The 11,390-nt window shown below is 43.8% G+C and overlaps 2 protein-coding genes across 2 annotated transcripts; one reads left to right on the forward strand and one right to left on the reverse strand.

The window, feature by feature from the left end:
- Positions 1-365: 365 nt before the first annotated feature.
- LOC124702663 (ninja-family protein Os03g0419100-like) lies at positions 366-4,083 on the forward strand. The gene is made up of 2 exons (XM_047234821.1): positions 366-1,310; positions 3,461-4,083. Exons 1-2 carry the CDS (start codon positions 761-763, stop codon positions 3,898-3,900), a joined length of 990 nt encoding a protein of 329 aa, XP_047090777.1. The 5' UTR covers positions 366-760; the 3' UTR covers positions 3,901-4,083.
- Positions 4,084-4,493: 410 nt separating this feature from the next.
- LOC124698606 (nucleolar complex-associated protein 3-like) lies at positions 4,494-11,088 on the reverse strand. The gene is made up of 12 exons (XM_047231089.1): positions 10,614-11,088; positions 9,813-10,000; positions 8,790-8,998; positions 8,604-8,706; positions 8,203-8,366; positions 6,999-7,137; positions 6,720-6,881; positions 6,521-6,651; positions 6,075-6,389; positions 5,759-5,898; positions 5,278-5,375; positions 4,494-5,191 (listed from the first exon to the last, which is right to left on the reverse strand). The coding sequence occupies exons 1-12, from the start codon at positions 10,957-10,959 to the stop codon at positions 4,676-4,678; spliced, it is 2,511 nt and encodes an 836-aa protein (XP_047087045.1). The 5' UTR covers positions 10,960-11,088; the 3' UTR covers positions 4,494-4,675.
- Between the last annotated feature and the right edge of the window lie 302 nt (positions 11,089-11,390).

Raw genomic sequence — 11,390 nt, forward strand, 5'->3', positions numbered from 1 at the left:
GGAGCCATCAGGCGCGACTAAGTGCCGTCCGGATGAAAAAAAAAAGCTGTTAGGTTGACGGCTGGAGATGCTCTTACCAAGGAATTTCATGTCATGAAACGATGTTGTGTGTCAACACGTGTCCGTTCTCCTTACCCCGACCTACTCCATCCGTCCCCAGCTCGGCTCAGCAGTCAGCACGGCTCGGCTGGTGAGCGTGTGGGCGCCGTCCGAAACGTGGTGACCCTCCGCGCCCATGTAGGCGCCTCCCCCTAATTATCTACGCCCCACTTGCGACACTAACTAATCGTACATTAACGGGCAAGTGGGCGGAGAAAGAAGAAAATGATTAGTAGGCGGACACGTCCCTCCTGTCTCCCTCCCCTGCTCCTCCCACCAATCTCACACGGACACAGAGATCTGCCCTGATTGCTTCCCTGCTTCTTATCTCCTTGAGACCCATTTCCTCCAATCTACTACACTAGCATATCTCTCGTTCGATTCCGCTGGGCAAAGCGAATCCACTCGACTTCCCTGCCCCATTCTTCCCTCCGCATGAATTGCCATCTTCTGCAACAACTAATTGACCGCGTCGTGCTCTTTGGCTTGCCTAAGAGCTTGGATGCGAGTTCTTGGCAGCTCTAGCCATGGTTTCCGTTCAACGCGCCAGTTCATGACTGTCCGGCCGGCAGCTCCCTGCTTCGGAACTGCAAGAGGGTGGTGAGGATCTTTGAGGGAGAGTTCGTGGAACAGAGCGAAGGCTTTCTTGGTGCTGCTCCCCATGGCTTCGAGGGACTTTCTTGGCGTCTTCGGCGGCAGCGGCAGCGGCGGGAAGGCGGCGCCGGCTGAGGAAGGCGGGAGCACGGAGGGCGGCGAGTCGGACGAGATCGACCTCGGCCTGGGCCTCTCCCTGGGCCTGGGGCTCTCCCTCGGCGGCCGCTTCGGCACCGACCGCTCCCCGGACGCCAAGCGCCCGCGCCTGGCGCGCTCCGCCTCCATCGCCTCCGCCTGCTCCGTCTCCCTCGCCGACGCCGACGGAGACGGCGACGGCGACCCCTCCCCGGCCTCGCCGCTGCAGCTGCTGCGGACCAGCTCGCTGCCCACGGACACCGAGGAGGAGCGCTGGCGCCGCCGGGAGATGCAGAGCCGCCGCCGCCTCGAGGCGCGCCGGAAGATGCTCGGGAGGAGGAGCTCCGTCGGCTCCTCCTCGGTGCCCGGGAAGCCACCCAAGGAGGACGTGGCCGGCGCCGACGCCGTTAACGGGATGCAGCTCAGGAGGTCGACCGGATCGCAGGGGAGCAGCTCGGCAAACCAGCAGCAGCAGGAGCAAGGTATGCACTCGCTCGTTTTTTTTTTTTTTGCGGGTAATGCTCGTTTTTTGTTGTTCAATTAGTTTGCTGTTGATTGTTTCTCATACATGTTGAAGTTCCAACCTGCTCAATACTGGTCATGTGTGGGCAGATTTGGGCTGGTTCAAGTTACAACCTGTCAACCATGCTTCAGCATACTAAATTTGGTTAACAAGAACATACCCGCAAAAAAAAAAGAACATATCCACAATTGCAAGATGCCGCCATAGTTTGAAAATCATGCGGTCAAGCAGTAGTAATGACTAGAGAGAGGGTGGAGGACCAGATTCGTCAATAATACTCAAATACACAAATATTGACAAATATTGACTCATTTCCTCCTGCAAACTCTAGTTGTATTTTGGATAATGGTATGCCAAATTTTGAGTAACAAATTTGAGTCCAGCTCTGCACATAGATAATGGGGTTCTGACTCCCGGTTTGTCGCTAGCTAGTGGCGAAGATTTGATTAGTGAGATAAGTTTAATGACATGAATGTTTGTCAGATCTGAATTATGCTTCTCTTCATCCGTGGGTGGGCTATTTTGGAACCCGTTTTATTATCTTCATGTTTGTCGCATCCTCGTATCATACAACTGCGAATGTGTGATCTGGTGTGCTTCAACTTTCTTTGTACAGTCTGCTACCCCATGACAAATATAGCTACCCAGGGAATATTAGTCTAGTGCTCATAATCACCCAGAGTCCTCGAACTAGGGTAGTGACATAACACCTCAAAATTCCTCTAATGGCTATAGGACAAACAAAAAGGCTGATCCATACGATCAAATTTAAACCATATACCCAGTATGGAGAATGCATGAATCACAAGCTTGATAATGATATCAAATGCTGGTAGTGCACTATTATTATGCATATACTCTGGTTTAGTGGTCGAACACAATATTATGAATTCGTGAGTGTTACTTTTGCAATGCCTAGGGCCCAAATTTACGAAAGGTTGTCCTTACTGAGGGCTATCGTGGACCACGTATGCTAGTGACTCACACGTGCTTTCATACTACTTCACCTGAAGACGTTAACCCCGAGTGCTTAACCAGTTTAAAACCCACCACTACCACACGCAAGCCACCTCCAGATTGAGTCGGGTGTCCAGTTTTTCTTTCGGTTTCTTGTCTTTCAGGTGTTCGTGGCTCAAATAGGTTTTTCCTTCAATTATTTTGTCCCCAACACCTCAGTGTAAAGAAAAAAGAAGTTTGCAAACTTTGTTGTACTAGACAAAGGTGAACCTATATGCAGAATAACTTATCGGACTGTAGTTGCGCACTAAAGCTAACAGAAAGAGTCTAAATCTGGACTTACCTAAGCAACCTCCAAGCACAAAAACCCATCTTATGGATTTATAGGTAGTGATCTTGGTTTTTGCCATATGCTGATTAAGCACTTGGATTCTCTCTCTCTCTCTCTCTCTCTCTCTCTCTCTCTCCATGGTAGGAACCACCATGCCTGTCACCACTGATCCACTCTATGACATGACCTCTTGTTCGCTTCCTATGTTCATGGCGGCCATGGCTCCTCGTTAGTTCTGACCTTAGAATCCTCTGGGTGGGCATATGGCCTATCAGAACTTGGAGATAAGAGTTGTTCTTAAAACTGTGTCCTTGATTCCCCCCTTTTTACCTTTGAGGTTACACAAACCTGGTCAGTTACAACTTCAAGCATAGTTAATGTTAAGTACTTCTATCGGTACTGTTAATGTGCATCCCCGGTATGCCGCTTTCCTTCATGAGCTACAAAAGTATGCATCCCTAGTGACTGACGCTTAATCTTGAAAATTCTGAGCTTTAAGCTTACATGTACTATATCGATGTCTATCTATTTGTATTACCAAAACGATTGCAAGGAAATATAGATAGAAAAGAAAGGGATTGTTCTGTAAAAAAGGATGGAATGGCCGATTAAAAATGGATCTAAAGTAGGGCGTTTTATGCAATGTGCCAAACTCCTTGCACAAATCTCAAAGCTGGATTGTTGTAGTAGCCCATGTGAAGACTGGGTCATACAAAAGCAGAAAGAATAGATAATCAATCTGGTGCAGCATAAATTGGTCTCTTAGTTTCTGCTTGCATGTGCTCATCAAGGAAACTCAAATTTTATTCTTGTGTTCTCAGGTGTTGACAGAAGTGCAGTCTGCCAGTCAACAGACGATAGGAGTTCAACCAATGAAAATACAAATCAAAACATTGTGATTCCTCCTCCAGCAACAGCAGCAGCAGCTGGGAGGCCAACAAACAGCGCGATGCCAGAGCAGCCTCCATTGAGGACGCTTGGGTCCTTGACAACAATGAGGACAAGCAGCACTAGCGACATGAAGAAGTGCATGATGGAGGACATGCCGATGGTCTCTTCCAAAGTCGAAGGGCCTGGCGGAAAGAAGATAGATGGCTTCCTATACAGGTATAAGAAAGGCGGCGAGGGCGTCAGGATAGTTTGCGTCTGCCATGGTAGCTTCCTCACCCCTGCAGAGTTTGTGAAGCACGCTGGCGGGGGCGACGTCTCGAATCCTCTTAGGCATATCGTCGTCAACCCCGCACCGTCGGCATTCTTGTAATTCTGAACTAGTACCTTGAGAAGTTTTTTCTAGATACTATTACATTATCTATTGTGGATTGTAACTTGATACACCAACCTGTTTCAGTGTTTCCGTGGAACGGAACATATACTGGGTCTCATTTTACTACAAATTGGGAGAAAGGAAGCTGAAGGGCATTACCATCTGCCTGTTGTTGGCTAACTGAATTGTTTTTTGTTGGCTGACTGAATTGGTACATTCTTGAAAATTCTGTCAGGGGCAGCTTAAGACCGTTTGCGTATGTGTTTTATCTGATTCCAAACAATCACTCGATTATGAAAGCTTGCCAGCAGCCATTTTGCCCTTGTATAGTTGGCCTTTCTTAAGCTTTGTCAAAAACCGTTAACATTTTCAGAAGTATATAGCACTTTTAACTTCTTCCTGTCATCCTGTGCAACCAAGTACCGCTTTGTAGATAGAATTGGTTTGTCAATTGATAGTAACTACCTCCATTCACTTCACGTTTTGGCAAGCCAAAGACGTTTTACCAAAACTGTCTTATAGAAGTGTAACAGAGTTTGTACTAAATATATATATATATGAAAAAAAAAAAAGCACGTAACGATTGCATATTGAAGAGCAACATCAAGTAGATCAAGCATGTAACCTTCGTATCTTGCACATGAACTACAATGTGTGTCACAGGAACCAAATAGTATGGACTACAATAAATCAATAGTGACACTATGAAAAAATTGAAGTACACCTTTATCGCTGGTGTGGGAAAGATCCTCAAACAGAAAACGACCAATCCCTATGACCTTGTAACTTTCTTCCTGCCAGTTTTTGATTTCTTGGTTTGCTTTTTCTGCTTCTTGTATTCCTTATACATGTTTATGGATGACAATGTATGGTTCAACTCGGTCCTCAGTCTCTCATTCTCTGAAATGCCTCTTAGCACCGCAAAATGACTTTGCAACTTCTCTCTGAGTACATCTTCACCCACCGTGCAATCTGCCTTCTGAAGCACATCTGGGCTTAGGGCGACAAACTCCTTACTGCGCCGTTTCCTTTTGCACTTCAGCGTCAACACCTTGCCGGCTGGTTTTGATAATTCCAGCCCCATTGACAAGTTTTTGTATGCTTCCAGAGGGTTTGCACTAGAAAGTTGAACTGGATTCTGAGTGGCGTTCAGATTTGCCATGCTCAGGACATTTGAAGCCATTCCAGAAACAGATGGGTCATAATGCTTCTGAAGAAGGCTAAGCTCCCAAAGGACTGTAGCTAGTGCGCCGCTCAAATAAGGATCTTTAGCCTCTGGGTCATATTTCTGAACAAACAATTTTTTTGTGCATAATAATCAGATAAATACAAACTGTACATGATCGAATACAAAAAAGAAGGGAAAGCTTATACCGCAACTAAGCTGGACAGGGAACCACCACCAGCATCATTTTCCAACATGTTTCGGCACTTTGTATTCTTCTGGAGGAGATGCTTCAGCGTGATCAAGGCTGCAACATTAGACGAACATGTAAATCATTATGCCTGCAAGGCAACAGGAACCGACAAGGCTTTGACAACAAGTGCTTGTAACAACCACTCAGGAAGAAATTACTTTACATATCGATCTATTGGTTTACTGATGATTTACTCATCTTGTGATGCATATTTGTATGGGCCCTAGGAAGCAACCTAAAATGATCACCTGTAGCAAAAGTATCGTGATTATGTAGGGGTCATTTACTAATTTACTATGAACTGTCCCATGATTTCTGCTACGCAAGATTGACTCGGCAGATGGATCACTGCATTATACTACCAAACTCGAATAAAAATAAAATACTTTGCAAGCCTTGGTAGCCAATAATCAGATGGGGTAATGATATATCCAAACCTGCTATTGCTTCTGCAGAGCCAAATGACAGAGCAAATGTGGCCAGACGTTTAATGAAAGCAGCTGCTCTTAGCATATCCTGCTGCTTGCCTTCCCACAGAAGTGTCTTCAGAGCTTCGGCCAAAACCTCTCCATGATCTCTGGATGCAATAGATCAGGTCATGCACTTCTCAACATATGGATAACTTAACTATTATTATGTTCGATATAATAACACATATCCCAGAAATTATTAAATGAATTCTTTTTAAGTAAAACATTGTCAAGGAATGGATGAAGCAGAGGAAACAACTCCTGGTATGAATAGTGTCCAAACCTGTCAGGCCGATACTCCAGTATAAGGTTATAAAGCTGCACAAAGAAGTCCTGCAGGTCTACGTTCAAAGCCTCAAGATTGCTCCTCCAGACTTTGAAAGCAACTATGCAGCATTGCAGACGTTCTGACACAGAGAGTGCATTATCTGGCGGAATTTCACCTTGATGGTCTGTATACCCAGAAAGCTTCTTAAGGCAAGCGATAAGTTCACTCATGAAATCCAAATCAATTAAATGGGAGAATTTTCCTAAGCCCTCCAAGCATGGAGCAAGTAAAGGGTGCGAGCCACCAGGAAAGACACTGGTGGCCTTGTACCTAGAATCATTGACATGACAATACCATCATCGTCAGGAGTGCAACATTATGATATAAGGCAACAATTCCGAACATATACGACCAGCTATGAATCCTTTCTACCCATAAACTCAGATACACAATGCACAAACCTTGAATTGTTCATGCTATGCTTCAAAATTCGAAAATAGGTCTCAAACAGAGCTGCAAGAGTTTCCCTTTGTATCATTTTTTTCTCCTTTGGATCAAGAGTAAACGAAACAGCTCTAAGATCTGCACGAACCTGCATAAATATAACCTCATGAGAATTAAAGGCTATGCTACAAGAGAGTATGCAACATCGAATGTTACCTCTTGTCTGGCCTTAGAAAGCATCTCCTTTTTTATTTTCTTCTTCTCACTCGGTTTTGCGACATCCCGATTCTGATATCGTTTATTCTTCTTTGGTTTCAGCTTGTCTTCTTTGCTATCATCTTTTCCAAGGTCTTCATCAAACTTCAAAGACAAGCAGACCTACAGAAAAAAGAAAAGAGCCATAGCCAGCAAGATCAACCAAGAATCTTCACGTATCAACTGCATGAAAAGATGCTAGCAGCCGAACGATAACCGTCAATTTCATCACATACGTACCTCAATGCTATCGGGATGGAGCTGGCAATCATGGAGCTTGACATGGGCTGCTATCAATCTTACTGCTTCAATGGTTGCCTCACCACGATGTTTTCCTTCATTTCTAAATAGAGATCTTATCGCCTCACCACATAGTTTCCTACAAGTTTGTGAGAGATAGACGCAAGTTAGGTCAATGCCGCTAGATGGACTACTCTGCTCTAGTTGACTACTCCTAATACAAAATGAGGGCTCCTTTGATTCATAGGAATTGTGTATGAACTATGTAGGATTTAGATCCTATGGGATTTTTTCCTACAATACTTGTTTGATTCATAGGAACATATCATAGGAAAAATCCTATGATATGTTCCTATAGGATTCAACTAGGCATGACATACTAATCCTATGCTTTTCCCATTCCTACAATTTTCCTATCCAATGAATCAAAGGAGACGGATGGATTAATTTACTAACCCTTACTAAAAAGATAGATACTCATCAGATTAGTTTAGACACCTGATAGTATTCTCTACGACTTTCAAATTTAAAGTTAAAGTGATTAGATTGCAAACGAAATTTGAGTCACTGGAAGATAAAACTATTACCCCACACCACCCCAAAAAAAAATTTTGCGTTCCATGCAGCAACGGTTTGATGCATTACCAATCAAGTACAAATAACAGTTGGACCACCGGCAACTATGAGGCCCCATTCCCTGGCAGCTCCTGAGTATCGGAAAAGTTATTACCACCACCCTACATGGGAGTCAGGTGCCTTACAGACTGCACTATACCCCCAATATTTACTGATATTGCTGTAAATCGGTACATGAAATGTATAAAACAGGGGTACATCTAAGATTTACTTGTCTAGACTCTAGAGTATATCTCATTCAGTGCGTATAACTACAGATTTACCAGTCCATAGTTGCCCTTTGATGAAATTATGAAATGAACTAAATGGAATGAGAGATTGACTCTATACTGGGGTCCCATTCCCCTATACATGCACGGCGGGGATGGGGATTGATCTGCGGGACGAAAGTTGCACTCAGTAGCTAAATGCAGAAAGGAATTTTGGAAGTAATCCGCCATGGGAAATAACCCAGATGCCAACGTTACGACTTCTATGGAAGTCAACTACATGATTGACTCATTATGGCATTAACAGGTAGAAAATGATTTGACATAACTACGTAAGTAAATAAAAATAAAGGAGATACCTGGCTACATCATTCGAGGAGCTTAAATTTTTTACCACACTAGCCAGTAAGCTTTCATGGAAGTTAAAGTGCGGCGCAGCATCTAATAAACTACACAAGCAACGAACAGCCACAAGATAGAAATATGGTTGCTTCTCCAGTGATATCAGTTTTTGTAGGTATGCCTGAAAGTGCACAGAAAGAGAAAAAAAGAGATGAATTTCAACAATCAGAGCATCTAGAAATATCTTTGGCCATCAAAGAAAGATGCAGCATTAGTGGCAAATAATAAGTAATAGTATAAAAAAAAACTCAAAGCGAATGATGAGCCACTGCAACATTATCCATGATCACATCATTCATAATCAAATGACTTTCTGTCACTAAGTATGAAGGGTATGAAGCAGGATTCAGAATAAAACCTTGTAGGAGCGAATAAGCGTGTATTCATAATATCTCGTCTTCTTCACTTCTTTTGAAACTTCTACAGCAAGTTCTTTTTCTGTCAGCTGCCTAATCCGATAACTGGAGAAGAAGATCAAGACACATATATAAGTCCCTTGGAAACATTGTCGCTGTGGTGATCTGAGAAGTGAACTGTCATGTACCTGGGAATTATGTCCCTAAACACAGCAAGCAAGGACATTATACCAAGTTTAACAACCTTCTGGTCCATGTCGTTGCATAAGATTAACAGATCATTCAGGGATCTAATGTTTGACTCTGGGTCTTCAAGCAAGGCCATCCCTAGTTCAGCAAGCTGGGCCTTCTTTTTCTCAAACAATTCATCAGATGAAAGTTCTTCTTTCACCTCTTCCTGCCAATCGTAGTATATAGTAAACTCAGACAGCAAAATTCACTATTTGAGAATAAAATGTACTCCCTCTGGATTGGTCTAACATGCACGCACATAGTTCAAGAAATTGCTTTGACCATTATTTGGGTCAACAAAATATGGAATATATATCAGAAAAATTATATCATTTGAAACCTTTCTTGAATACGAATCTAATGGTATAGATTTTGTAGACATGTAATTTATATCTTGTTGACCAAATTAATCTCAAACTTTGTCTTAAACTGCGTGCGCGCCTGTTAAACCGATCCGGAGGGAGTAGCAATTTTGCATAAGATGGAAAAGGTTTTGAAATTATGACCCAAGGAAGCTAAATGCTTCCATTTTAATTGATATGATAGCTGACGAACAATTTTATAACTTCTATGTTTGCTTTCATTGTCATTATTCTCTATAACAAATACCCATATTCACGTCTATACTCTATTTTGAATAGCTGATGCTGCATTTATTCATTTTCATTTGGCTCAGCATTTCTCATTTATGAAACTCTAGCATTCAGTTTGTTATGTCAAAAAATAAGTAATTGAGCCATCCAATAATCAAAGCTATGTTACTGTTACTTCAGCTATTCTGCCATATGTTTGAGAATGTCTAAGATACTTAGATATTTGCAATCAAACATGGCCATGTAGTTTGCATTCATGATACCAAGCATTTTCAGCAAAAAAAACATATATAAATGTGCTGCCAATTATAACATGGGAGTAAATCACATGAAAGGTTGTTTGAAACAATGATTTTCAGACTGATGCAACAAGTACAGAGGTAGTACCAACACTACTGAGTGCAGATTTTCCTTGGGAACTTCAGTTGGAGATTGCACATTCTGCAGTTTACTATCTTCCTTTTTGTTGGATCTACCCTCAGGTTCTTTTTGGGAACCTTGGGCGGCACCAGCCCCTTTGTCTTCAGATCTAGATTTAACGACATTAGCTTCGTCACCAGACCTTGCTTTCTTGGCTGCACGTCAGGGTGTGATGTTAGAGAAGTAGGGTAAACAGTGTCAACAATTCATTCAAACTCATATGGCAATACTTGTTATATTTCCAAAGAACTGCTTGATGCTTTTGACTTATTTCTGTTCCATTTCGGTCATCTTAGGCACACATCAGGGCAGGGAGATCTCTCTAGGGCACATGTAAGGATTGCGAGCCACTTTATTTAGTTAATAAAGCAATTTCTACATACGGCCTTATTACATAATGAACCAACAACAATAGGATAGGATGTAAGACCTTATTTAATTCACATGCCAAAAACAATGTAAACAAGCCATTGGCCGTACATTTCCTACGGAAATCATTGTTTTCTTCATGTGCTTATAGGTTGTGCCAAGCATCTACAGTAGTCTGTTCCTACTTATTTCAACAAGCAAACAAACTTGGTAAAAACAGACCCAAAAGATTTGGGACTAATCATTAACTGATATAGAGGGCGTATGGTATGTGGTTCACAACTTCTCCAAAGTACTGTGCAGCCTACACCGGATTCAGGATTAAGACTGACTCAACTGGTTCCCCTCATTCCGCGGCTCGAAATCAAATACTAGGAACTTGAGCGAGTCTGATTTTACCTGGTCTGTAGACCACCTTCCCGTCCAGAGTCTTGACAGGGAGCGCGTCGACGGGGTCCACCTCGATATCGTCGCCGTTCCTGGGCTTGAGGGCTTCGGCCGCCCTCCTCTTGCGCTCGCGCTCCTCGTAGAGGAGCTCGACCTTGTCGTCGTCGTGGTCGGCGACCCTTTTGACAAAACCGTCGATGGCATCTTTGTCCAGCCTGGCGATATTGCGGGCTTGCTTTGGGTTCTTCTCGACGAATTCGACATCCTCGTCGGATATGACGATGTCGTCTTCATCGACTTCCGGCGGCAGCGGCGGCGCGAGGATGACCTTATTCTTCTTCTTGCTGCTCTTCCCCATGGGAGCAGTACTGCGCTGGGCTTTTCGTGCGGCCTACACTAGCCTGTAGAGTTTCACCGTCGAGGAGGAGAGAGGGGCTAGCAGGAGCGGAGGTGGGGAACGGCGGCGGACCGGCGGTGGAACAAGGGTTTATGGCACGGTTGGGACAGGGGGCGCGGGTGGCGGTGCGTGCGAAAGGGAAGGTCTAGGTTTTGTGCTGGACTTGGCAGTTGGGCCTTGGGCCAAAGTTTGCTAGAGCGCTGGAGGCGTGGACAGGGCAGTGGGGGTGAAGTGGGGAGCTCCTCGACACCGACCTGGTGGATGTAAACGGATCAGATCGGAGCGGATAGTGCTATTACCATATCCTTTACCACATTTTTGTAACGAATTCGGATCGGAGCGGATAATGGTCGGATGCGGATTATATCGGATTACGAATATGGAGAGAATTC

This window comes from Lolium rigidum, chromosome 3 (genome assembly GCF_022539505.1).
Source record: "Lolium rigidum isolate FL_2022 chromosome 3, APGP_CSIRO_Lrig_0.1, whole genome shotgun sequence".
Lineage (NCBI taxonomy): Eukaryota > Viridiplantae > Streptophyta > Magnoliopsida > Poales > Poaceae > Lolium > Lolium rigidum.

What these genes read in the sequence shown, in the direction of transcription:
- LOC124702663 (XM_047234821.1), top strand. Translation starts at nt 761, where the DNA reads ATGGCTTCGAGGGACTTTCTTGGCGTCTTCGGCGGCAGCGGCAGCGGC. An exon ending in CCAGCAGCAGCAGGAGCAAG is followed by an intron (nt 1,311 to 3,460) that starts GTATGCACTCGC and finishes TTGTGTTCTCAG; the next exon opens with GTGTTGACAGAAGTGCAGTC.
- LOC124698606 (XM_047231089.1), bottom strand. Translation starts at nt 10,959, where the DNA reads ATGGGGAAGAGCAGCAAGAAGAAGAATAAGGTCATCCTCGCGCCGCCG. An exon ending in ATCTGCACTCAGTAGTGTTG is followed by an intron (nt 8,999 to 9,812) that starts GTACTACCTCTG and finishes TACGATTGGCAG; the next exon opens with GAAGAGGTGAAAGAAGAACT. An exon ending in TTTCTAAGGCCAGACAAGAG is followed by an intron (nt 6,652 to 6,719) that starts GTAACATTCGAT and finishes ATATTTATGCAG; the next exon opens with GTTCGTGCAGATCTTAGAGC.